The sequence below is a fragment of the Spermophilus citellus genome, assembly GCF_964194105.1.
Source record: "Spermophilus citellus genome assembly, chromosome: 3".
NCBI lineage: Eukaryota > Metazoa > Chordata > Mammalia > Rodentia > Sciuridae > Spermophilus > Spermophilus citellus.
The window spans coordinates 133,828,605-133,855,911 of NC_138184.1; the positions used below are offsets into that span (position 1 = coordinate 133,828,605).

The 27,307-nt window shown below is 34.4% G+C and overlaps 1 protein-coding gene across 2 annotated transcripts in view; it reads left to right on the forward strand.

Annotated features, from left to right (window-relative positions):
- VPS41 (VPS41 subunit of HOPS complex) overlaps window positions 1-27,307 on the forward strand; it is a 160,737-nt gene that overhangs the window by 24,864 nt on the left and 108,566 nt on the right. For both annotated transcript variants that reach the window (XM_081288528.1, XM_081288529.1), the window contains exons 3-4: window positions 6,722-6,829; window positions 12,998-13,075. In XM_081288528.1, the coding sequence (XP_081144654.1) occupies window positions 6,722-6,829; window positions 12,998-13,075 (186 nt within the window). The remainder of the gene's footprint in view (window positions 1-6,721; window positions 6,830-12,997; window positions 13,076-27,307) is intronic.

Here is a 27,307-nt window from a genome sequence, read left to right on the forward strand (position 1 = left end):
TCAGCAGTCTGATGGAATGGTATCCTGGGAGCTTTGACCACAGTTGTTTGATTGTAGATGAGTTCCATTATCTCCATGTCACTTTCCTAAAAAGTTTGGTCATTGAGGCAGCTATAATACCTTGTGTTATTAATGGAAACCAAAAGTTACTCCTTCAGCTTGTTTATGTAGTTTTCTTGATATGTTTTGACACTTTAGAAGGATTTATAAAGCTGTCTTTCCTAGCAGATACTCATCTTTTTGTATAAATAAAATGTCCTTTCTGTAATAGAACTATAGCATACAATAATTAATAGTCACAGAAAAACTAGTTGAAGTCATTAGTCCTCAAATTATTTTGAGCCTGACCTTCAGTGTTGTTTTCCGCATCTTGCAATCCCCCCCCCCCCCATGATGGATCATTTTTACCTTTTTTTTTTCCCTCCCACCATGGATATCTTAACCTCTCTGACTATGGGATATATTTGGAGATGTCCTATATTGTGCATATACATTAAATGGTAACATTATAATTTTAAATGTGTATATCCAATGTGTAGTTTTTGTCTAATTTGCCTTTGTTGATAATATCCTGTGGTAGTGATCAGATCTGTTGTTTACAATGTTGTTAGTTGTGTTTTCAAGATTCAGATTGTGCTTTGACTGACATATAGCATTAATTTCAACTATGCATTAAAAAAAACTTTCTTATTTGTATGTTGCACCAACTGATTTTATTTTTCTGTTCTTCTTTGGTTATCTCTAACAAATAGTAACTGAAAAGAAATGTTAGTATGTCATGGGGCTTTTGGGATGTGAATAATTTGCAAAGAGAATATTTAAAAATGCCAGTTTTCTAAAATTCAAATGTTCTGATAGTGGATTTTGATGGCTATTTTTATATATTAAACTTATAAGGTTGACTACCAATTTTGAGTATTTCATTCTCCTTAAGGTAATTACAGTTCTAGAGAGAATGTCCTAGAGGAAGAAAGCCTTTATTTTATACCTTCATACCCATGGTTGATTATTGATTTGCTTTTTATTAACACTTGGTTTTTTTTTTTTCCCCTTTTACTGAGGAAGTTCAAACTGCAGGAGTGCTTTTTTCCCCCCCTAAACAATGAGAATTTCTTTTGAGGATGTTAGTGTTTCCCTATTGTATCTAGCTTTAAAAATATTGGATATTTATTAAAAGGATTTGCCCCTAGTTAGATGTAGTTGATGACATGAAACCAAGTAAACCATTCATCTGATTAAAATTCCTGGTGGTTCAGCTGAGGTCTTTCTCCAAGGGGAGGCTGGTTTGGGAAAGGCCATCTCAGTGTAGTGAGATTGCCAATTGTCTTTGCTGTGCTCGACTGGTGGTGTTTCTACTGTCTTAATATAGGCTTTGTAGGACATCTTACTGTTTCCTTCAGTGCATTTGTATCATTTTATTTTGTCAAAATATGACTGAATTTATTGAAAAAGTAGTATCCAGAAATAAACATATAATTTCTACATAAATAGGAATAATAAAAAATGTAATAAAAAATGTAATGACCTTTGTTTTAACCTCTAGATTTCATATGCCATATGTTTTTTACAAGTAAAACTCAAGTCTTTATTTGAACTATGAACAGTGTTATTAAGTCGGGTAAATTGTACTGATGTGTGAAAGGAAGGTATTGGTAAAATTAAAACAAGACGAAAAATGTAGAATCCGTTGGTTATAAACACTAAAAAAGAAAAGAGACCTTTTTTTGGTACACAAACTTACAATTACTAGGTGAAAAGCAAAATGCAGTATTCTTTGTCATATACAAGTCCATGTTATGTAGCAAGACTTCCTCCATGAAAATTTACCCTGTGGGAACAAATTAACAACAGTAACAAATTGCTGAGCAGTTTTTCAGACAGAAATCTTTAATTGTTTTAATTTGTTAAGCTCCAAAGTAATTTTCCCCCCTATAAGTTCAAAACTCAGTAAGAGTGACAGTGATATGACATTTATTTTCAGATAGTGTTCTAGAACTTCATAGGAAGGTTTAAAGGATTTGTCTTTAATTAAAAGTGCTATACACTTAGTAAAAATCCATGTTAGTTGAGGAATTGATTCTTTTTAAAGGAAAGCTGCAAATTTTTCTTGTATGGGTAAATGTCACTCTGTTCATATCTTTGCTTAGCTGCAAGTCAGGACTTGTTCTATTCCACTAGGTTGTCATAGTAACGCAGTTAACTGTCATCTCAACTCAGACTGTTGATGGTTTTATTTGTAGGTTTGTAAGATTATTAAAATTTAACAAAAATTATTGATTTGCTTTTTATTAACACTGGGTTGTTTACCATGGAAGTTCAACTGCATGAAGGCTTTATTTCTGTTTAAAACTTTTTTAAAAAAATGAAAGTGAAACTCTATTAAATCTACTTAATTTAAAATTTTTATTTTATTGAAAATGTGGTATATAGGGTGGTGTAGCAGAATAACCTCTGTGAATTGTATTTTTGAATCACTTTGTTTTCTTTGTTTACAGCAAGGAGGAAAAAAAACTTTAAAAATTCACCTTTAGGTTGCTTTTAACTTAACATAAAGATACCTGTCAGAAAAGCATGAAATGGTACATCAAGTGCCTAATATTAGAATTTTCATTTTATTTATGGTTTTGAAACCTTGCAAGAATGCTTCAGTGAACTGTGTTGTGAAAGTATTTATTTTTGTATATTTATGTGAGAGAAATTATTTAGTTTTCACTTATAAATAAGACAGGCAAACCTTATTTACAGTAACTTTATCTAATGGTCCGTGGATGAGTGCTTTTATGCAAAATAGTCAAGAGGCTAGAATTAACTTTTCACATTGGATGCACATTTGATGTCCAGACATGAGCAACATGTGGCACCTTATTATAAAGACTAACATTTAGGATTCAATTTGTATTTAACACATTTGCTTCTGAATGCACACATCATCTGTGTCACATTTAATGTTAACTTTGTAATGATTTCTGTTTCTTCCTTGTAGACACATAAGTAGAAGTGTTTATTTGTTGCTTTTTGTTATTTTCCTTTTTCAGGTTGGTTTAGACTAGAGTAATTAGTGCTTTCATATTTTATATTAAAAACAGAAGTTTGGAATGGCATAGCTACTTGGGTTGTGTAGATTATCATGGGGTATCTTTTTATCAAATGTGAAGATCCTTTGGATAACTGTGTTTATAATACTTCCCTTTTGTTGCTGTTAGTTGTTCTTAGAGAGGCAATATATGTCTTTGATTGTAATAATCTGTTCCTAAATAAACAACTGTTGGCTTATAAATATTTCTATTATATTTATGACAGCTTATCAGAACACATGGAATAATGATTTCTTTTTTGAAACGGGTTTGTTGTTCTTAACATTTGATTACTGTTCTTGTAGCTAAACTCTGTGATAGCTCCCAGTGATCTTCAGCTCCTGTTATTCATGTCCTTGTGTCCTTCCCTCTCATACTGAATCATGGCTGACCTATATGATCAATAGAATAGTGTAGAAATGACAGTACATACCCTCTGAAGCTAGGCCATATAAAACACAAGACTTTCATTTTGTTCTTTGGGTCCACTCACTGGGATAGAAGCAGCCTGTCATGTTCTGATGACATTCAGGCAGACCTACCCAGAAGCCTGTAAGCAAGGAGCTGAGAAGCCTTGTTCTAACAGCCAGTGCCATTTTGCCAGACATTTAAGTGAGCCATCTTGGAAACAGATACTCTAACTTCAGTCAGGTCCTCCTGTGATTGTTGCCTCAGCTGACATCTTGCCTGCAACCTTTAGACAGATCTTGAGAGGACCAACCAGCTAAGCCACTGCTGAATTGCTTGCCCATAGAAACTGTAAAAATACATATTTATTACTGTTTTAAATCAGTAAGTTTTGGCATAAGTTGTGATGCAGTAATTGATAACTAATGCATCTGCTAAAGAAGCAATTTTAAAACATTTCTTTCCAGTCACATTGTTTATAGTTGTAAGCATGGCAATTACAGAAGCTTTTGTTGTGTATAGAGTCATCTTTGTAGGAGACTGGGTAGTATGTCATATAAGGCATTGACTTAGTATTTATAACTGAATTTGGTTTTCGGCTTTGTCTCTATCCACTGTTTTGAGGAAATTAAAACTTATGGTAGTCAGTTATTATTATTATTTTTTTTACTGAAACTCTGTCCATGGGATAATTCCACTTAATTTTATAGTGTTTTTTCCTCCCCCCCCCCTCTCTCTTTCTAGGATGAAATAGCTGATTTTAAACTTTTAGCATGATGCTTATTACCTATCCTTTCCAATTTTAAACAAATTAACCCCTTTCTAAGTAAAACTGCAGTTCTTTGCCACAGAGGTAAGGATTTCTGTGAGCACTGGAGTTTGCAGTTTCTCCCTAAGGTGTCATTTCTGTCTCATAATCTTCAATAGGCAGAGCAGTTATTACTCTAGAAGTCATTTTTCTTTTGCCTAGTCTTTTTTTTTTTTTTTTAATCATGTGTTTTAGGTGTGATTTCTTTCATGTTTATCCTGCTTGGGGTTGCAGAGTCTCTTGAATTTGTTGGTATATATCTTAGCAATTTGGAATATTCTCAGTTGATATATCTTTTAAGTGTTGCTCCTGCTCTTTGCAATTTTTCCTTATCCTTCTGAGACTATAATAAAAGTATATTATCAAATAATTATGTTTTTTAAAAGTCTTAATTTTGTAATATGTTAGACAAATTACATGCATTATATACTCTTTCAGACAATAAATGTTTTTAAAGTATTAGACATTTTTTGTTGTGTTTCACATGTCTCTTCCAGTATCTTTTTAAAAATCCATTTGTCCTCTGGACTTCCAAAGGAAACTACAAGTGGTTGGAAAATGCATTAAAGAATGTGTGACCCATGGAACACAACGAAAAGGTTTAACATACCCTTTAAAACATTTATTGTCTAAAAGAGCTTTATTTTTATGTTTCTGTGTCACTAATCTTTTCTGATTTGCTAAACTTCCATTAAACTGGTTAGTGACTCTTTAATTTCAGTTGTAAAATTTTCATTTCTCTTTTTAGAGATTACAGTTTTTGAAAATTTCTTTTTATCAGTTTTCTCATTTCTTCTGTTTTGTTTTTGTTTGTTTTGAACATACAATGACAAATACCCTTTTACTGCTAACTATAATATCTGGGTCTTACTCTTGGGTTTATTTATTTATTTATTTATTTATTTATTTATTTTCTCTCTCTCTCTCTTTCTTCCCCTCCCCCCCTCTCTCTCTTTTAACTTTAATTCTATGTAATGTGGTACTGAAGATCAAACCCAGTGCCTCACAGGTTGGGCAGGTGCTCTACCTTAGCCCTTTTGGGTTTATTTTTACATTGTGTTTTCTTCTTGATTTTTGGTTATTTTGTCTTGTGGCATGCCTGATAATTGAACCTTTGGAATTTTAAGTGAAAAACTGTAGAGGCATGCGTGCATGTGTGTGTGTGTGTGTGTGTGTGTGTGTGTGTGTGTGTGTTTAAATGAAAGTGGAGTCTCTCTTTCCTTTAGTCTGTAGATACATCTGTAGATAGGTTGGGAGTTATGTTCCCTGATTATAATCAGAGATTAAAGTAAGTCAGAGCTCCATGGATATTTTATTAGTTTTAAGGTCCCCTAAGGACCAGGATTTCCAACAGTGAGTGTGTGGTATTTATGAGGACCATTTCCTGATGATTCCAGACCTCTAATTCGTGTCTTCTTAGTACATCAAAGCAAATGGTTTGGCTTTTTAGCTTCACACCCTATATAGCTTTAGAAAATAAAAGTTGTCTTATAGGGAAAAGTGACTATGTAACAAGCTCAGTTCTCTCCCCTTCTCTTCCACTGGAATCATGGCCTCTCAAATCTCCAAACTTTTCCATGTATCCCATGAGCACCAAAAGATTTGCTGCTTTTCCTACCCCCAGCAGTGGCTATTTTCCCTGCCAGAGCTTGGGTTCATAGACCCTTTTCCTATACCCAGAATTGGTGAATGTTTCCAGGAAGATGGTGTCTATAGAATTCCAGCTCACCTCTCTGGTTTCTCCACCACCCTACAATCTTGACTCTTCTGGCAAGGTTGCCTCAGTAGGTTTTTGATTCCTGGAACAGTTAATATATATATTATCAAGACTTTGTAGTTATTCTGGGTGGGGGCATTGATGTATCTCAAGGTACTTTAATAGCAGCTGCATAATGAATACTCTGCAGTTATTTTCAAAGTAAATATCAGTGAATAGATTACTTTCATGAATTTCTATTTAGTCTGGCTTTATGCTGTCATAGTTTTTGATATGTGAACATTTTTTTGTTTGTCATTACTGAGGTAAAATTAATTTTTTTCTGGATCATTATTGTAATAATTTTTATGACTATCCTTGATTTATTATCCATGTTCATTATAGTCAATATTGATTACTAAATTTATTCCTTAACTATGAGGATGAAGAGTATCTCATGATGCTGTACCAAACAGTAAGCTTGAAAATAGAAAGTGACAATATCACTCTAAGTCTGTAATTCCTGTTTTCAGCTTTTGAACTTACTCTAGAGATGAAGTTGATACACCCAGTTGGCAAAAGGAAACATGAAGATCTTAACCTTCAGGTGTAGTTGTAGTTATTGATAAAATGGGTGAGGGGATTATCTCTTGTTTGCCCTTAGGAAGTGTGTGTTGAGAGTTTCAAAACAAACAAATCTGCAACAGCTGTCATTTTTCTCTGCTTTTTATGAAGGAAGAAGAGAGTGAAGAGGAACCCAAACTGAAGTATGAAAGGCTTTCCAATGGGGTAACTGAAATTCTTCAGAAGGATGCAGCTAGCTGCATGACAGTCCATGATAAGGTAAGGTGCACTTTCAGAGGATTCTTGTTTGTGTTGGTAGTTTGCACTTTGGAGTCCTGAAGTTTGTGGGGTGGTTTTTTACAGTGATTGTATCTCCCAGCTGCTCCTCCTCTCTTATTCTTCACTGACAACAAAACTAGCACCTAGGTATTTTAAACACACATACACACACACACACACACACACACACACACATTCTTATGGTGTATCAAGTAGAATTTAGAAAATGATGTGAAGATTTTATATGATTTTGAGAACTCCATCAGTCAGTTCCTGAAATCATAAAGATTAGATTAGGAACACATTAAGGGTAGAAACAGGGTGAATATTCATTCTCTTGTTTTATCAGTGTTTTTATAAAAGAAGAGTTTCCATTGGAGGTCTTAGGAATCAGTAGAAATGCCAGCGATTGCTCTTTATACATTATACAAACATATAAATATATCTTATATATGGATTCCTGGTATAACAAAATTCCCACCCACTTTTTCAGTTCAGACTAGATACTGGAGAGCACCTTTAGCCTATTCTTAGATTATAACAGTCTTTGTTTTGCTTGGAATAGGGCATACTATGGTATTGCAACCATTTGTTTTTTCCTGTGAGTTTATGAGTGGGTCTTCGCCTTTTTTTGCAAGGAAACTCCTGACCTCTGATCCATCTACTTACTTTTTTGCTGTTACCAGCAGTGTTGTCTCCTTCTCCTGCTTGCTGCATACCTAATTCCTTTTTGCTTCAGATTTTATAAGCCTGTATTCATTATATAGTGTACTAGACTCCCTCTTCTCTCTTGTTTTACCAGAAATCGCCTCCTCTGAGGTGCCTGCCATTTGGCTACAGCAACGGGGTTACCCCTTCCCCTTGCTTCTTTCCCCCAACTTCTTGTCCCTGTTATTCACTCATTAAAGACTGGACTTGCAGTTCTTCATCCTTATTTAATTCCATTGTTTTTCACCTCCTTCTATTTCATCCCCTTCTGTTAAGGCCACATTCTGCACGGTGTAGATACCTAGAACTTGAGCATCTGTAGTCTTCATTACACTCTCTGTTGACTCCTTTTGCCCTTCAGGCTTTCGCATTCATTTTCCTACCACCTTGTTCTGTGACTTTTAGAGTCCCAATTTTTAATCCCATTTTTTCTTTTTCGTTTCTGACTGCATGAAATGATTAATTATTCAAACTCTCAGTGTGTTCCCTTATCTCACATCCCATCTTCGCATTGTGCCCCTCAGCCATATTCTCAACACTGAATTAGTGCCATGACCAAGGCAGCTAGTATTCGTAGGGTCTCACATGGTGAGGTAAATTTGTCAAAATTTGTCACTGAAAATTGCTATTATTCCATCAGCTTATTTAGTTGTCAGTTCTCCTGTCCTTTCGCTCTCAGAAGATGATGTCACTTCTATTTAAGAAAATTGAAACCATGAGGCACAATTGGCCTCAGTTCCTGACTCCTTTCCCACCTCATCCAGGTCTATACCCCATCTTTACCCACAGGAGGTTTTCTTTCTCCAGTTCAAGGATCTTTTTATCTACTTTTCTTAGTTACTGCAGTTCATTTCCTCCCTTCAATACTAGCCTCAGGTAACCACTAATCTAATTTCAGTCTCTATAGATTTGCCTATTGTGGATATTTCAGATGAATGCCTTCATATATTATTTGGTCTCTCGTGTTGACTTGTTTCAGTTGGCATGTGTTTTTGAAGTTCATCCGTGATGTACCTTATTTAATTCTTATTTATATATTAGTCATACTTCATTCCTTTTTATTGCTGAATAGTATTCTGTTGTGTGGATGTACCAGTCTTGTCTATAAATTTACCAGTTGGTATACAGTTTACTGATTTTAAATTGTGACTCTCACCTCTTCTCAAAATGTCTTTAGCTTGACACCCCTCTTATTATTTTCTTGGTAATTTCTGATATTCCTTCTGTTTCTTTCATTCTCTTTTGCATCTACCTTTTCCCTGCATGTTGCTTTTTCCAAGATTTGGTTCATTATCCACATTTCTCATATTTTTATCTTCTCTTTGTTTTGAATTGCAAGACTTCTGTGGCTACCTGCACACTGACCTCACCAGAACAGCATGAGTATGTTATCTAGGTGCTTTCTAAACATTTCTGCCTTTTGTCTCTTTTTACTTGAACCTCAGCGTGTCTATAATGAATTCATCTTCTTTTCCTTCTAAACTTCCATCTAGTTTTTGTTCTCTGTACCATTTGGTGGCATCACCATTTCCTTTGTCACCTAAGCCAAAGGTGACTTCTCCCCCTTTCCTGAAGCCATTTTTTGAGTCATTCCCTAAGTCTGGCAATATTTTCTTTCCTGCTGTGTTATAGGCTCTCTTCTTTAACTGCCTGAACTTGGATAACAGGGAGATCTCTTGTACCTCTTATTTTACCTCTTTAAATACATCTGCCTCCTGGTTGCCAGGATGAAGTGTTAAAAATACAGATTTGTATGGTTTTCATCATTTACTAAATAAAATCAGAGCTTGGTGTGGAATGTAAGGCCTTCTGAGATCTTGTGCTCTGTGTTTAATTGGTCTTGTATCATCCCACTTTGTGCCATAAGTGTGGTGCTGTGGTAGCAACACTTGGGGATTTTTACTCACAATACCCTTTTGCCCAGCTCACTGGCTAGAATCCACTGCCTGAACCCTTTTCTTCCATCAGTCTAGGCATTTCTCATTTCTTCCTTGTTAATGTACATATATAAATGAATCTGTTTTCCTTCAGATTGCCTTTATTCCAGTTCACTCATAACACTTCTATAAAAGAAATCTTTTAGAAATTCCACTGTGATCATGTTGTCCTGCTCAAAATTCTTAATTGGCTTCCTGATGTCTTAATGTTTTTCACTAACACCTTGTTTTCCTCTACATATCTACCTTTTATCTCTATAAATATTCAAATGATTCTAGCCAACCATTCTATCCTTATCACCTCTCTATCTGGGCATGAGTTTGATGCTTCATCTATGTACAATGGCACATAATTTCTTGATTTTTGTCCTTTTATTGTGTGCTGTGCCTTTGAGTAGGTTGTATCTGTTCTGCCGAAAATGGTGTTTAGCACCATCCTACACTGTTGGCTTCTGTTATTTAATTTCTACTTCAGGTTTAGCACAGCTGATACTTCCTGTGTTCCATAAGGTCTTACAGATACTTCCATTTTAAGCATACTCATTAAATTTAATTGCAATTAATCAATTTTTATTTATATTTCCCTCAGTGTACCATAACCTTTAAGTCACATTGCTCGTTGTCTTAAGAACATTATAGTACTTTTTCTGTATTTGTTGAATGAACCATTGAATGACTGAGATGGAGAACACAGTTTGCCACTTTTTAACATCTTACTTACAAATCAACTTGGCCAGAGAGCTAATGGTTGGGAACAGTAATCAATGTTGACTTTTAGATTTTGAACTCTTAATCTGAGGTCCATGTGTCTATCAAGAGAATTCTGATCAAATTAAGAGCATTTTAGTATTATTTTTATTTTATTTTTGTGGTGCTAGAGACTGAACCTAGGGTCTTAAGCATGCTACACAATGCTTTATTGCTGAGTTACACCCCCAGCACCATATTTTAGCTTTCACTTCTCGCCCTAACTCTATAGTCCTTGCCTTAACTCTATAGTCCTTCACTATAGGATGGGAAATCTCAAGGGAAGTCAGAACTTACTTCCTCATGTGTAATTGAAGGCCCTTTCAGTTTTAAACTTTGAATACTATAAAACACTATGAGAAAGGTAGATGATATTATGGAACAGACCCAATTTGAAATGTTTCTTTTGTGACGTTCACAGGATGGCTTACCACCTCTTCTACTTGTTTACCTACATAGTTCAGTCTTGCAAAGTAAAAGCAGTTAGGCCTGGATTTTGGAGAATGGGATGCCCAATCTGATAACATATAAAGTGAATCAAGATTCTGTAATTAAACATTAAGGGGGCTAATGAAATTATATTTGTTCTTTGTTCATCCTAGATTTTAAGTGCTTTTGGTCTAAAAAGAAGGAAACAAACAAAACTCAATATATATAAAAGCTTAAGGCTTTTTAATGGCTAGAAAGAGTAAAATATGAAAGATTTGCATTTATTTTCTGTCACATTTGTATTCAATTTGCCATTTTGCATTTTTTTGTTTTATTTTATTGAAGGCATTAGCAGATGAATATGACTCTTTCATAATTTTAGTAATATGATCAGCCTATTAAACTTTTTTTGAAGAGCACATAGTTGTTTATTTCTAAAAGGAAGTAGCAAGATGATGATTAAATGTTTTCCTAAACAAAAAGTAGCTTGTCATAAAAAAATCACATTAAAAAATGTATTCTAAAGTAATTTTACTTTTAGGTTGAAACTATAAAATCAAAATAATTATTTTGTTTTCTTTGTATCTTAAGTATTAAATGAATAAAATTAGTAATTTGGGGAGATGGGGGAAGAATTAATATGTGAGTAAAATACTCCGTATAGAACCTCTTAAAACTTTCATAAAATAAAGTGCAATTAGAAGTTCAAAAATGGTCTTTACAATGGTGTCAGAGAATGACACAGTATTAAAGCATTTTAAGGATCCAACCTCCCTTAGTTTCCTAACAAACTAAATACAGTATTTATGAGGAGAATCAATACTGTGAGATACTTGGGGTGCGGGGAGCTTTTAAGACCCATTCTTTTACCACAGAGAGCCTTAGAATGGAGTATTGTTTGTTTTCAGTTAGTATTTTGTATAGTGGTTTTCTGTTCAAATATTGTCAGTAGTGTCACTGTAGAGATAAAATTATAACCATTTGCATCCTCTGTTTCTGGTTAGAATGTTGTTTTGCTTTGGAGAAAACATTCCTATTTGGTTTAAATATTCAGACTAATTTCCCCTCAGAATTACCTCTAACCCTTTTCCCTTCCAGTGCCCAAGCATCCTGTTTTCACCAGGCTCGCTGTCTGCCCTGGATGACTAATCGTCCTGGCACCTGGTGCATTCAGGCAGGCCTGTGCAGCGGAATCGTCATACCTAGTTATGTCTGCACACCTGATGTTTTATTAACCAGTATTGATTTTTTTACCCGGGGGACTTTTTTCTTCCTGAAAAAAGGCAACCTTGCAGGAGTGAAAGGCATTGCAGGGGATGAATTTCTAATGAACCCCTTCTTTCCCTTTTTGTGACTCTTCTTTAATGTAGCTTCATATTTTAAGTGCCTGAACTGAAATTTCATTTTAAGCAATTCCATTTTGATAAATCCTTTTAAATCTTGACTTTCTGTAAGGTTATTTTTTAAAGATTGTGCTGCTTGACTGAAATGCTTAGTAGTGCCTGTAAATTTGAGCATTTCATTATAGGCTGCAATGAAGCATGCTCACATGCAATGAAATACAGAGAATTTTGGACTTCTTGAGTAATGCTTAAAGAAATAAAAAGGAAGAGAAATCTCATGTCATATTTCAGGTAGTCCTCAAGTTTCTTCTAGATCATTTAGGATCAGTTCAAAGAAGTAAAGAAACAGTGCAAGTTATGAAGTAGCCTGATATCATAAAATGAATATGTAGCCCAACAGTTATTTAGTGACAGAAGAGGATTTTCTGCATTAGAATATAAACATTTATATTCAATATTTATAGTAATTCTTTTAGAGACATCCTAAAGCTAAGTGATAGTAAAGTACCTCTGAGGTTTTTCGTCCCTCAATATGGGATGGATTATCCATTCAAAAAATAAAATTTCGTTGTTTGTATGCATTTTTGTATTGAACTTATATGATAGCATAGATTTACACATTTGCCATAAATTAGGGGGAGTTTCTTAATCATTCCCTTCTGACTTTGTATTCAGCCATAGGTTGGTTGTGCTTTCACGGCTGCATTTTTAATTTACTGCCTCAGTCCATCAGGCATTGTGTACAGACTGCATACACACCATTAGTTGTCAGTAGATGAGGGTCCTCATGAGTCATTCTGACAGCTAGCTTGCACTATCACAATAAAATAGGTCCTGTTCTGTCATTTCTCTGAAACTGGAAACAAGCCTTCTCCAAGGAATGTATATCTTCTGAGATATTACAGATCATTTATGCATTAATCATCATCATTTTGAAAATGGTTTTATTACTAATTCTTTATTAATAATACATTAATTAACTGGCCCTTCTGTTCTATTTACAGTTTTTGGCACTGGGCACACATTATGGCAAGGTTTATTTACTTGATGTCCAGGGAAACATCACTCAGAAGTTTGATGTAGTAAGTATATGGTATAAAATAATGTATGTGTTAAACTTTATGCTCAAAATTTGTGCTCTAGAGTACTAGTTTTAGCATTTTGTTTTAAGAGCATAAAGAGGATCTTTATCAATTAAAACAGAGAGCTAAGAGTATAAATTTAAATTTTATAGTATATGCTAAAAATTTTATAATTGAACCTGTAGAGGAAAAGATCTGTATGTGTGTATATACATGTACACATATAAACACATTACATAATTTGACTGGGATTTCTTATGTATATTTTGACTGGGTATCTTTTATATGTTAACTCCATGTAAAATCTATTTGTATGAATATTATTAATTATTATTTTTTAATTAATTAAAGTCATTCATTTGACCGCAAATGGAACATTTAGAATACTCTGATGTGTGTTCTTTTAAAATTTTAACAAAGTGTCCAGGTGAATTGTTATTAGACCCAAAAAAATACTGCTATTGTTAGTTCATAGTGCTAGTTTATATACCCTGAGAGTTTGTGGAAGCCTTAAAGTATGAACTCCCTCAGTTGGTGACTGATATCACTTGGAAGCACATGATTTGTCATTTTATTGAGATACTACAAATAACTGAAAATTGATTGATCATCTTGCTAGATCAGTTTATCTCTTCTGAATATATAGAGCTAAAATATTTTGTGTGAGTGTTCTGAGGTTTGATCTTAAAAGTTTTGTAGATTGAAAGCAAAGCTTTTTATTTTTTTTAAATTATGATTTGGAATCATTGAGGATAAAGGAAATGTTGAATTTGAAGCTTGATGTTTAAAGTATACCTTAAAAGAATCTATAACTTCCATTTTTGTGTGAATATTAATATTTTGGGTTGAATAAGATGCTCATATTGGGGTCAGAAATTACTTTTTGAAAAAAAAAGGAGCACCTGTTGAAAGATTCATCCTAAGCTACTAATGTAATTTACAAAGAGGCTGCAGTTTCTAAAGGATCGTGTGTGGAAAGGAAAAGGAATGCCTTGTTTTGCTTAAAAGAAATGGAACCACAGAATGGTGATAGAATCTTTGGAGTAGCCCAGAAAGGGAAACAGGCCTACTAATCATACTGACACCTCAGGGAAATTGTGGCTTCTTCTTCTGCTTTCGCATCCCTTTCAGGCAATAGGCATATACTTTTGACCCTCTCTCATCTACCTCCTGCACAGTGTACATACCAGCATACATCTTGATATCCTAAACATCTGGTGTTTCAGTTACCAACCACTAAAATGTGTAACTGGGCCAGAGCGCGTGCGCGCGTGTGTGTGTGTGTGTGAGTGTGTGTGTGTGTGTGTGTGTGTGTGAGAGAGAGAGAGAGAGAGAGAGAGAGAGAGAGAGAGAAAGAGAAAGAGATGCTATGCTTGTTTCTTCATCTTTAAAAAAGAGTTTGCCTATATGATCTCTTAAATTTTCTGCTACAGTTTAATTATTTCTCAGAAGTTCTGCTGCCAAGTAAGTCTTTTTAAAAGTGTTGTATAGAAGTTGCAGTGCTTGCTTGCTAAGAGTTGAGGTACGTACTGTTGTTGTATTTCTGAAAAGCAATCCTTGTGTCTCTTCAGTGCATACTTTTAATTATAGCTTCTCTGAAGTAAGTTTTATGTCAGGTTATCCTATATGCATTTCTTTCAGATGATTTATGATATACGTAAATTTTCCCTAACCTTCAGTCCCTCGCCCCCACTCCCAGTCCTGCTTGTATGACATCTTTGAAATTAAGCTCTTTATAGCATTTCACCATTTTTTGTCAGGGGAGGATGACTGGTGCTATTTTTGTTTCTTTGTTTACCCAAGAAGTTGATAGTTCACTGTGGGAAAGTTTTACATAAGGCTAAGTCTTCTTGATGATCAGTATCATATTAAATGACTTTAAAGTGATGTTTCAGATTTCCATTGTCTTTTGAAAGAAGTCTAAATCTTGGGCTTCTTATCTATGAAAATTTCCCCTTTATTCCTTTTTCTCCCCCTGTTTCCGATGATGTGGTTGCTTTGTAGGCCTCTGTCTCATTACTCTTTTAAAAAGGAAATCTTTTCTAAAAACTGAATTTGTGAATTTTCTTTGAATTTAATGATTGCCATATTTAATCAAGAACTTCTGTCTTTATTGGAATAAACACAATGAAAAACAAGGATTTTAAAAAATTAATGAACAGACACTCCTGACTTTAGTTTTTAGTTCTAGGTAAAAAAAGTAATTTAAACTAATTAACAGTAGACAAAATAATAATACTTTACATTTGCACAACTTTTTCCCCAAGAAATATCATCCTAACTCATCCATTGTTTATATAGTTTAGATTCCAGTAATAGAATTATGAAGCAGTAGTTCCTAACCCTTGTTGATCAATAGGGTTTTGTTTTTACAGAAGGTACCATAAGTTTTGATAGAGGGTACTATTATTAAGGAATCACTATTTAAAAAGGTTTCCTAGGGGATTCTATTGTTTGAATGTGGATGAAATCATTGCACCAGAAAGTCTCTTAACTTTACATAAAATATATGTGATATAAAAAAAGAAATAACTAAACAAATCATTCTGCATGTTGAAGAAGGATATGTTTTTCTATTAAGATTTTGAGAGAAATGCTGTTTAGCAGAATCTGCTAAAAGTGAGCCTATGCACTTCTAGGTACATGTTCAAGAAAAATGCATGCCGTGCAGATGTCCACAAGAAACATAGAAGGTTAATGTGACTTATTTCATAACAGCTGCAAAGTAGAAACAACCCAAATGTCCATCAATAGTGGAATGGGTACATAAATTGTGATGTGTTCTTAGCATTCAAAAGAATAGACTATCTAGTCAGGCATGGTGGCACACGCCTATAATCCCCACTACTGGGAGACTGAGGCAGGCGTGTGGCAGGTTCAAAACTAGCCCTCACAACTTAGTGAGACCCTGTCTCAAAATAAGAGATAAATAAGTAAAAAGGGCTGGGAATATAGCTTAGTGGTAAAGCACCCTGGGGTTCAATCCCTAGTAATGTCAAAAAGAATATGTAATGACATGATATATTTCACAGATTTGACATAAACTGAACAAGCCAGACACTCATATGTATTTGTTATGTGATAACTTTTATATACTATGCTAGAAAAGGCAAAACTGACTCTAATGATAAGAGATCAGATAACAGTTTGACCTGGGAGAAGAGAGGATAGAGAGTGCTGAAAATACTGACTCAATGGCTTCCCAGATATATACAAATATAAAATACATAGGTATATTTGAGTTCTATCTCAGTAGCACACATACACGTGTACATATCACTGTGCATGTTTATGTGTCTTTGGCGGACCTTGGGCATGGCTCAAATTATCCCTGACTGTTGAAGTAACCCCTTCTACTACATGCTTATAAATACCATTGCCTTTCCTAGGTTTTTATCCTGTTCCAATATCTTTATGTAAATGAGTTATGCCACTGAGTTAGTCTGTATTCATCTGTGACTGTTCTCTTATTGATTATGATTAAGAATGACAACTTCTTTAACAAAAAAATGCCCAATAAACCTCTGACTCTGTTAGCATGAAGCTTTATTATGGATGTTATCATTCATGTTTCAGTGTATTTGAAAGAATATTTAGCATATATGTTAATTAAAATGCTATAGACATAATTTTTTGAGATTGACTAGATATAACTTAATGTTAATCCAAAATTACTTGATAAAGTTTTACTTAACTCACAGTAAAATTAAAATAAGCCTAACTGTCACATATAATAGCTCAAATTTCTAAGAAATTATATATAATAATACAGGTCAAGCTATATTCTCCTGGATAATTGTTGTCTTAATTGCTTATACAGAATATAATTATTACTTCAAAATTCTTAGAGAATCCCAAATTCCTTTAGAATTCCCATATGATATTTATGCCTATATAGTCTCATTAATTATAGTAGTTACTTTTTCTTTAAAAGCCTTCATTTTTCTTAAATATAAATGTATAGTTTTTAAAAGTTATTAATTAAAACTTAAGTAATTAGGAGTACTTACTTTGAACCAATGATAAAATTATTGTGCCATCTCTCTATTGAAATTTTGGAGCATTTTATCTTATGATTTAAATGTTAATTCCTTTAAGTATGCTCCTGGAAGAGCAAAGAGCTTCATTGATTAAGCCAAATTTCTGCCATTTACCTTTATGTCTTTTTCTTCCTTTGGTAGAAAGAGAAGATGACAAGCTTTGCTGTTATGACAGGAGATATTAAATGAATACTGTTAAACAGGATGATTACAAAAGGAAAGGGATAAGAGAAAAAATCGGCTTATTGGATATTTTATGTTAAGATAAATATCAAATATTTGAAATTAATCTCTTAAGAGGAGGGTTGAGGAGTTTCCTTGAACTCTAGGTTGCAGTCTATTGGTATTCCTATTTTTTAAAAAATTTAGGATTAAATTTACAGACTCCATTCCTTAGTTGTTAATTGATCTTTGTGTTCATATGCTAACAAAATTCCAGAATTCCTTAATTCATAGGATTTGTTTTAACTCACTCCTCCTAGGTCCCTTTGCTTCTGGTCACCCTTTCCAGCCCAGTCTTCAGCCTAATCATTGTGTCTCCAATATTCCATGGCTCCTCATGACTTCCCAGATACAGTCCTAATTAGCTAAGCATTCCAAACCCTGGTCATGGCCAGGAACTACCTTTCCAATATCCAATATCTAGTTTCGTCCCTCTCTAGTATTTATCTTCTGATTATTGCCCTCAGCATGCTTGCTCCTAAGCTTTTAATCATGTCTTTTTCCCTAGAATGCCCTTCTTCAGTTAAATTTTATTCTTTCTGTGAAGTTCTTTCCCTGGATTATTGTCCTGAGGTGTTTTCTTGCTCTGAACTCCTGTATAGTTATCATTTCACATGTAGTATTGCTCCTTGTCCTGTCAGTTGGAGCTTCCTGTTCAGGTCTTAGAGGGCAGGGGCTATGTCTTCTGCTATGCTCCTTCCCTCTTCTTCCTTCTTGTTTCTCTGGGGGAAACAAGATATTGGATAATATAATTTTGAATCATACCCATAAATGATGTGGGTTTTTTTTTTTTTTTTTTTGGTCATTATTCAGCCTTTCAGGAGGACCCATGGGAGCCAGGTCTTTGCTCTCTTATGTATTAGTCACTCAAGAGTTCCTTACGATATTTATAATTAGAAGCTTTTATATTGTTATAACATAACAATAATGTTATCTCCTGTAGACTGAATTGTGTCATCATCCCTTCTCCCTTCCTAATTCATATATTAAAGTCCTAACCTCTAATGTGATAACATTTGGAGATGGGACCTTTAAGATGTGATTAGGTTTAGATGAGGTCATTAGGGTGGGGTTTTCATGATGCTATTAATGTACTTATAGGAATAGATACCAGAATGCTCCTCCTACAAGCCCCAGGAGGCTGCAGTCTGTAAGCCATGAAGAGAGAGCCCTTACTGGAAACCACCATGGTCTAGGATTTTCAGCTTCTAGAACTATGAGAAAATAAATCTCCTTTGTTTAAGTCACCCTATTTTTGTTGTTGTTGCTGTTGTTGCTGTTGTTATGGAAGCTCAAGCTACTGTGAGATCTCAACCTTAAATTCTACTTTGGAAAGAGAACCCTCTTTTTCAGCAGTATACATAACAAGTTACTAATGAATACTCAGACCTTTCCTAGTTGCTATGAGTAATTCATGAAATCTTCAGAGTTTAGAAGCTGAGACTTTGAAAGATCATTCTGGATAGAAAATGTGCCAAGTAAGGAAGTCTGAGCTTGAGTTCTGGTTATGTGCTTCATGTCCACTCCCTCTCCCATCCTCCTCTCCTGGTGCACTCAACACCTCCTTGGCATGAGTTGGCATTCTTATTAAGTCACGACCCTAACCTGAGTAAAAGGATATTTTTGTGACTAGTGTGTGAATGACCATGGCTTCATTTTTCTCTGTGGACATTGGGACTCAGCCATTGTTCAAATTGCACCCTGACCTTTTGTTGCTTTATTTGGCTTAGAATTCATCTCTAATATAAATGAGTTCCTAGTATCTTTGTATTGATATATAAATATTTGGAGGATCACCCATTTTTTTCTTCAAATTTCATCAAGGAAATACTTTTATTCCCTAAAAGTTTAATGTTACCTTTAAGCTTCTTAAATTGCATTTTTAATATTCTTACACACCTCTTTTATATTTTGTATGACTTAATCGTCTCCTCTGTGTTACCTCCATTAGAGTATATGGTATATTTATTGAGATTCTTTCACTAATTTCATTCTCCTCATGGAAAGCTAGCTTCTTGAGGACAGTTGCTTAGTATAATTTGTCTTGCTGTCCTTAGTTCTCAGCATAAATGCTTGGTAGAATTAATAGAAGTGAATAATAGATAGAATTTGGCTAAACTGTTAAGTGTGAATTTGGCTAAACTGTTAAGTGCTTGGCGCATGCCTATAACTGCAGCAACTCAGGAGGCTGAGGCAGGAGGAGTGCAAATTCAAGGCTACCTTCAGCAACTTAGAAAGGCCTTAAGCAACTTAGTGATACCCTGTCTTAAAATTAAAAAAAAAAAAAAAGCACAGGTATGTGGCTGAGTGGTTAAGTGTCACTGGGTTTAATCCCTGATACCTCAATGCCCCCCAAAATAATTTGGTTGAACTAATACAGTCATATGCTACATAATGACATTTCAATTAATGATGGACTACATGTACTACCATGGTCCCATAAGATTATATCTCCCAGTGATGTTGTAATCAACTTAGTTTATGTAAATATACTCTGTAATGTTGGTCCAATCATGCAGTTTCATAACACATTTTTCAAAGTGAATCTCTGTTGTTAGCAGCAAAAGACTATAATCCCAAGTCTGAAAAATTCCATGTCTTTACAATTTTCCAGATAATCAAAGTTTTACATTTTCCTTTCTGACATTGTAGTTATTGTGTGTATGTTATGGGAAATCATATGGACATGACCAACTCTTTGAGAGTTAAGACAGATATCATGCAAAAATTATTCTCTGAACAGTCCAGCTTTTTCATAAAATTGTGGCCATTGTGATGTTGGAGTAACTGCTCATTGAAAGACTCTTTGGAACAGATCTAAAAACTTAAACTACCTATTCTTGAGCAAAGATATGCTGCATTACATTTGATCTAACAGTACTTGCTTATCAAACTCAAGCAAGTATCATCAATAGTGTGCTAGTCAAAATGTGGCATCATTAATTGGGAAGCATAGCCTGTATCTTTTGATATGATTAAAATGGTACATTGTTGGCCCAAATGTGCCAGTGCCTGTAATGCTTGTCTAAGACTGATTGACAGGTTTCAGATTCTCCTGTGGTTAAAGAACCTGTTTTCTATATTTGGGCACAGTATTTGAGTGATAAGAGATGTGTCAAATGAGTTGAGAATTACTTAAATGGGAATCATTCTAACTCTGATAAATGATGCCAAGGAAATTCATATTTCCAATTTCCTGCATTAAAAATAATCTCAAGTTTGTGGAATAAGTATTTATAAGTAGTTTGATAACTTTGGTAGCATCTATACATCTAAGTGGCTGTGAAAGCTTATTTAGAGTTAAGGATTCTTCTCTCATTTAAAGTGTCATACTTACTTTACAGAATATTGTATATCTCTGACCTTTTTGTGATAACTGCATTTGGACAAATCTCTCTTAAATAGCTAAAATGTAATATTTTTTCACTAAAGGAAATTACCCTGGTATTTCGCATATTTCAAAGTCAGGGTTGAAATAATTTTTAACTATTGAGAGCATGACTTTGAACAGAATGGTAGACTAAGGCTTATTGTCTGAAACATGTAGATTTATTTCCTTTTTCAGGACAGAGTGCTGTCAGTTCTGATAGTTCTTTTTGAGGATTCAGGCACTTTTGTCAAGTAAGACTATGAAAAGGCTTATGAACAAGGCTGAGACTGGGGAGAACCTATAGAAACTGAAATTTAAGGTGAATTTTGAAAGACGAATGCCTTCAGGAGTAGCTATTATATCTTAACACTTTAGCTTTTTTAAAAAATTTAATTGATAGGAAGAAGAAATATTAACATTGGGTAAAGTGGAATAATGTATACCACTAAATAGACTTGTTAGGATGGCTTTAATTACAAAAACTTACCGTATCATTAGTGGAGATACAGAGAGACTGGAACTCTTACACACTGCTGGTGAGTATGTAAAAATAGTATAACCACTTTGGAAAACAGTTTGGCACGTTTTTAACATAGTAAATATAAACCTGTCGTACATTCCAGCCTTTTCACACTTAGAAACTGAAAGCATATATATATATATTAACATGATATCAATATTCATATCAGTTTTATTCATAATAATCCTAAGCTGGAGACAATCTATGTGTCTACCTGTAGGTAAACAGAATGTGTTATATTCATATAATGGCATTGTACTCATCAATAGAAGGAATGAACTATTGATTCATGCAGTAACTTGGGTGAATTTCAACTTTATCATGATAAGTTAAAGAAACCAAATCATGCCACATATTATAAAATTACATTTATAGAATTATGGAAAATGCAAATAAATACATTGTGACAGAAAGCAGATCAATGGTTGCCTAGAGTTTCATCTCCGAGAAAGAATCAAGTGCTCTGAGTGGTAGTCTGAAAATCTTACTCCTTGTGGAAAAAATTATTTATATTAGGGCATTTTAGGTGGCTCCGTGACAGAAATGATGTGAGACCTACCATGATTATACAAGAAAAGTTTCTCAAAGTATAAAGTGTGTCTTTTATTGCTTGGAGTTGTCTAAGAACCAACTTTTCAGTGGTCTGTATACTTAATGAATGATCCTAAATCCTGTAATAAAACTAGGATGAGCATCCTTGGGTGAGTTGGGAAATCTTGTGACTGACTTTCTTTATGAGGTGAAGTCTCTAGGTCAGATGCTATCAAGGTTTTACTACAGATTGTTACATTTCCCTACAATTAGCTTATACTGAATTATATTCCTGTCAGCACTATTTGAAAGGGTATGCTATGTCTTGTCACCAACACTGGCTTCTGTCATTCAAAAATTCATTGCCAGTTAGAATTCTAGAAAATGAGAAATTTATTGATTTAGTTTGCATTTTTCTGGTTACTAATGAGACTGTTTACTTTTGAGAATTGTTCATATACTTTGTTTTAGTATATGTGTGAAGTTCTAAATTGATTTGTAAAAAATTCATTGCTTACAAGCAGAAACAACAACATTGAAAAAGTAACAACATTGATCAGGGTGACTCATATAATGGCTCAAAATTAGAAAAATTAAGTCACTAAGTCAAATTTAACCCTTGCCAATCTTTCTACTATAAATTAAAACATTCACAATTTACTTTTAGGAAAACATCCACTTTCACACTATATTAATATTTTAAATTTAAACGTTATTGTTTTCATATGCTTGTACACTTGTTTTGATTATTTAAGTTCTATAAAAGCTGTAATCATAAGATGTTTTACCAAGTTTTCAGAGTATATTTATTTTTGTTAAAATGTTACTTATATAATGAACTCCTACAGATCAATAAGGAAAACCCAAACAAAACCAGAATGAAATTGGGTAAACAATATGAACAGGCAGTTCTCAGAAGAACACTGAATGCCCAATAGCTACATGAAAAGATGTTCAGTTTCTGTAGTAATCACAGAATCATAAGGGAAACATGAAGTAAAACAATAAGATACCATTTTATACCTATCAGTTTGGCAAAGCTTTTAAATGTCTAATTAATACCAGATACTAGGATTGGGAGCTCTCCTCCAGGGCAGCATATGAAGTATGGATAATACTTTTCTTTGAAAAGTGAAAAATATCTTCTAGTCTGTGACTTTCTTTTTCATTTATGGCCTTTGCAATTCAGAAATTTTTAAATTTCAATGTAGTTGTTATGGTTTAGATCTATAAATGCTTCCCCTGCCCCAAACAAAAACTTGTTTTTTGAAACCATAATCCTCAAAGTGAGAATGTTCATAGGTTGGATGATTAGATTATGAGAGCTATAACCTCATCAGTGGATTAATTGGCTTGATGGATTAATAATTTGAATGGACTTCAAGGTGGTAACTATAGGCAGGTGGGGCGTGAGTGAAGGAATTAGGTCACTGGGGCATGCCCTTGGACTATATCTTGTCCTTGGCTCCTCTCTTACTTTCTCTGCTTTCTGGCTGCCATGAGCCAACAGCTTTCTTCTGCCACACCCTTCCACCATGATATTCTGTTTTACTTCAGGCCCAGAACAATGGAGTTGGCCCATGATAAGCTGAACCTCTGAAGCCATTTTTCCAAAATGAACTTTTCCTTCTCTCAGTTGTTCTTGTCATTTATTTTGATCACAGTGATGAAAAACTGACTAAAACATCTTATTTATAGTTTTTAATTTTTTATGTTTTCTGAGGGAAAATTGGGTTTTACTTTTATTAAAATATCCCATGTTGTGAAGTTATCTTTCTGGGTTTTCTTCTAAAATTTTTAAAGTTTTGCTTTTTATGTTAAGTTTTCACTTTTCCTCAAGCAAAATATTCTCACGGTACTATGAGAAATATTTTTGCTTGATATTATGACACAGAATAAAATTCTTGACTTGCTGGGAAAAGCTTACAGTAGTCCTCCCTTATACATGTGAGAAAGATTTCAAGACCTCCACTGTATGCCTGAACCTATGGATAGGACTAAATTCTATTTGTAGTATATTTTTTCTTTACATACATATCTGTGATAAAGTTTAACTTATGAATTAAGTACAGTAAGAGATTAGCAACAACAATAAAGTAACAATTATAGCAATACACTGTTAAGAAAATTACCAAATCACTACTCTTGTCCTTTGGAACTATTATTATTAAGTAAAATAAAGCTCATTTGAACACAGGCACTGTGATCTCTTAACCAAGATGGCTACTAAGTGACTAACAGGCTGGTAGTGTGTACAGTACAGTTGTGCTGGACAAAGGGATGATTCACATCCTGGGTGGGATGAGATTTTATCACCTTACTCAGAGCAGCATACAATATAAAACTTATGGATTATTTCTAGAATTTTCCCTTTAATAATTTCAGACTACAGTTGACTACAAGTGACTAAAACCTGTATAAGAGAGGACCAGTATATGCAAAAATTTGCAACTCATTGAGCATACTGATTTTCTGTTTTATTTCCTTACCTCCATTTCTTCCCTTTACTACATTGCCTTATTGGAAACCCACTAGCCAAAAATGGGTGTAGAAAGAGAGGTGTTGATGGAATGATTCCAGATGAAGTGCTGACAGGGCAATAATGTCCAGCAGAAGGGTGATCGGGCTCAGGTGGCAGGTGTAGACGTGCTGCTTAAGTTAGATAGCACAGGGTACAGGCCAGGCTTAGAGTCAGAATCCTGCTTTCCAGCCTTTGCCTTGTATTTGTTTAGTTTGGGCAAGTTAAGTAATAACCTCTTTTTTTTTTCATTTTCTTTATGTATATATGGATTACAGTCACACCTCTCATTTGTACGACAATTTGGGATATTATGAGAGCCAATACATGTTATATATGTAGTGCAAGACTTAGTAAGTTAATCGTTATCTGAGCCTCATTTACTGCAGGCATTTCCCATGGTTTCTGAAGAACTGTTAGTTTTTAATTCATTCATATGGTTGGTTTTAATAATGTCCATTTTATATAAAACAGGTAAAAGGGAAAAAAAGAGAAGTTTCTGTGATTCACTCACATTCACTGCCTGCTTCATTAGAGCCTGTGTTTATTTGGGAGGGGTAGGTAACCTGGCACAAATCACTTGGCACAAATAATGTTAAGAAAATGCTTACTTAAATCAGTAGTTTTTAAAAATCATTTGCACTGTAGATCTAGTGAGTCGACTTCAGGAATTTCTTCTAAATGTAGAGATGTTGAAACTTGGTTTACAAGAATTTTCTTTTGAGAATTTTTTGAGAGATGTTGGTCTTCTCAAGGAATGGTTTAAATGGGGGAATTGATAAAGCAGTGTTTTTATACCAGAGAGCATTATAACAATATGTTTTGTGGTAAATACTGCTGGATTTCCCGGGCATGGCGGCGCATGCCTGAATCCCAGCAGCCCAGGAGGCTGAGGCAGGGAGATCATGAGTTCAAAGCCAGCCTCAGCAAAAGCCGGGTGCCAAGCAACTCAGTGACACCCTGTCTCTAAATAAAATACAAAGTAGGGCTGGGGATGTGGCTCAATGGTTGAATGTCCCTGAGTTCAATGCCCTGTGTCACCCCACCCCCAAATTTAAAAATTATAGCTAAATTTGTGAAGTGTTATGTAACTTCCCTTCATCTTGTGTTGGAAAAATAAATAAGGGATTTTTTCCTTAACAACTTAATCTCAATTATTTAAATTGATGCATTGCCTGTTTAACTTTTAGATAAACAAAGTTCATTAGCATTGCAACTGCTGTTATTAAGTTAAAAATAGAAGTGAGAAAAATAAGAGAGACTGTGTTTACTGCAAACAGATTTTTTTTTTGGGAAGTGTTGGGCTTCTAAAACTCATTTTTAAAGAATAGTAATGTACTTTTTCCCCCCTTTCTACTTACCTGGTCTCAGGGGGTGACAACTCTATTTCTGTTGCCTTGCTTCTTATGGAAAGCACTTATTATTCTCTTTAGTGAGTTTTAAGTTCTGGAATTGTAGGATTAGATATCCTGTAGATTAGCAGTCTTGGGGCCATGTCCAACTGTAGAGGCTGCTGTATTTACCATGTCTGTCTGTCACTAAACCCATCAAAGTTTATTTTTATGCTTAATATTAAAAATAATTCAGATTTGTTGAGTTGTATGATATAAGAAAACATCTATGTTGTGAGTTACTGTTGTACCTTCTCTGTTGCGTTCTGGCTCCACAGGCTGACAGCACTAAGCTGCTCCCTACACAGTCCTGCCAAGGGACAATTCTTTTAATTAGACAGCATATCTTGTTTCTTTTCAGTGGGACCTAGGGGGACTACAAAGTAAAGTCTCCTATTCTTTTTTTCAACCTTATTACTTGAGCCAAGGAAAAAAATCACTGTGACTGATTGCAAAATCTATGTTTTCCAGATCCCTGATAAATATTATCTCTTCAGAAGGCCCTATTTTCTTTGCTTCTTAGTGTTTATTTCCATCTCTGTGACTTTTATCTTCTGACATCTGCCTCCCATCATTCCCTGTATTTCCTTCTGATGCTTTATTTAGCCTATTCTTTCCTTAGCTAGTTTTTTATATTGCCCTAACTCTTGTTCAATTCTTGATTGAATCTCACTTGGGGTATTATACTAAAACCCAGCTGATCTTCCTTCCTAATGTCTCTTCAAATATTTCCTGCCCAAGTAGTCTTCCTAAACAGTATTGAGATTTTGTCACTTCACCAAAGACAATCAAGTGATGCCTCTGCCTGTGGAATAGAGCAGCTCTTCTGTGCAGCGCTCAGGACTCCTGTCTTCAGCCTTGACAGTATTGTCCCTCCTCATGGCCTATACTGTGCCCATACTTTGTCCTTTAGCTCTGCTGGAATGTGCTTTCTGTCTCTACCCATGGAACTGCCCAGTATCCCGTCTTGTCTGTCACATCATCCTTAGTCCCTCCATGCAGAAGAATATGCATTTGGTGTTTGATAGTTGCTTCTTATTCCTTCAGGAAATATCTCAGAAGAAGATTTTCTAATGTTATAAAGATTATTTTCCCTTAAATTCTCTTTATATCATTTGGAGTGTTTTGGTAATATTAGTTGCTTTTTTCATTACATGCAGTTATTAGTGAATTTGTCTCCTTCCTTATTCTCTTGCAACAATCTGATAACTTAGTGACTGCCTTTCTTTTTGTCATTTTTTCCATCTTTGGTAGTTATATGTATAACTGAAGAGAATATTTGTGCAGTTTAAGAACAAATAATTTTCATCATATTTTACATATATCACAATTTTGAAAACTGTCAGTATTATTTTATTTCAGGTTATTTATATATGAAAAAAAGGTTTATTTTTAAACATCCTTTTAGCTTTGGTATTCTAGTAGAGTAGATTGTTTCACAATTACATCAAAACCAAGTGCAATGTTTTGGTATATTCTCAGAAATTTTTCATTGAAACTGAATATTAGGAAGAGAAATTTTTGTTCGTTCCTTATGCTGTTTTTGAGACTGATTTTGATTTTCATAGAAGGTCCTGTTAGTTTTCCTCTTATTTGCCAAACTTACTATTGTAGGAAAACATTCAAGGCATCATGGGGAA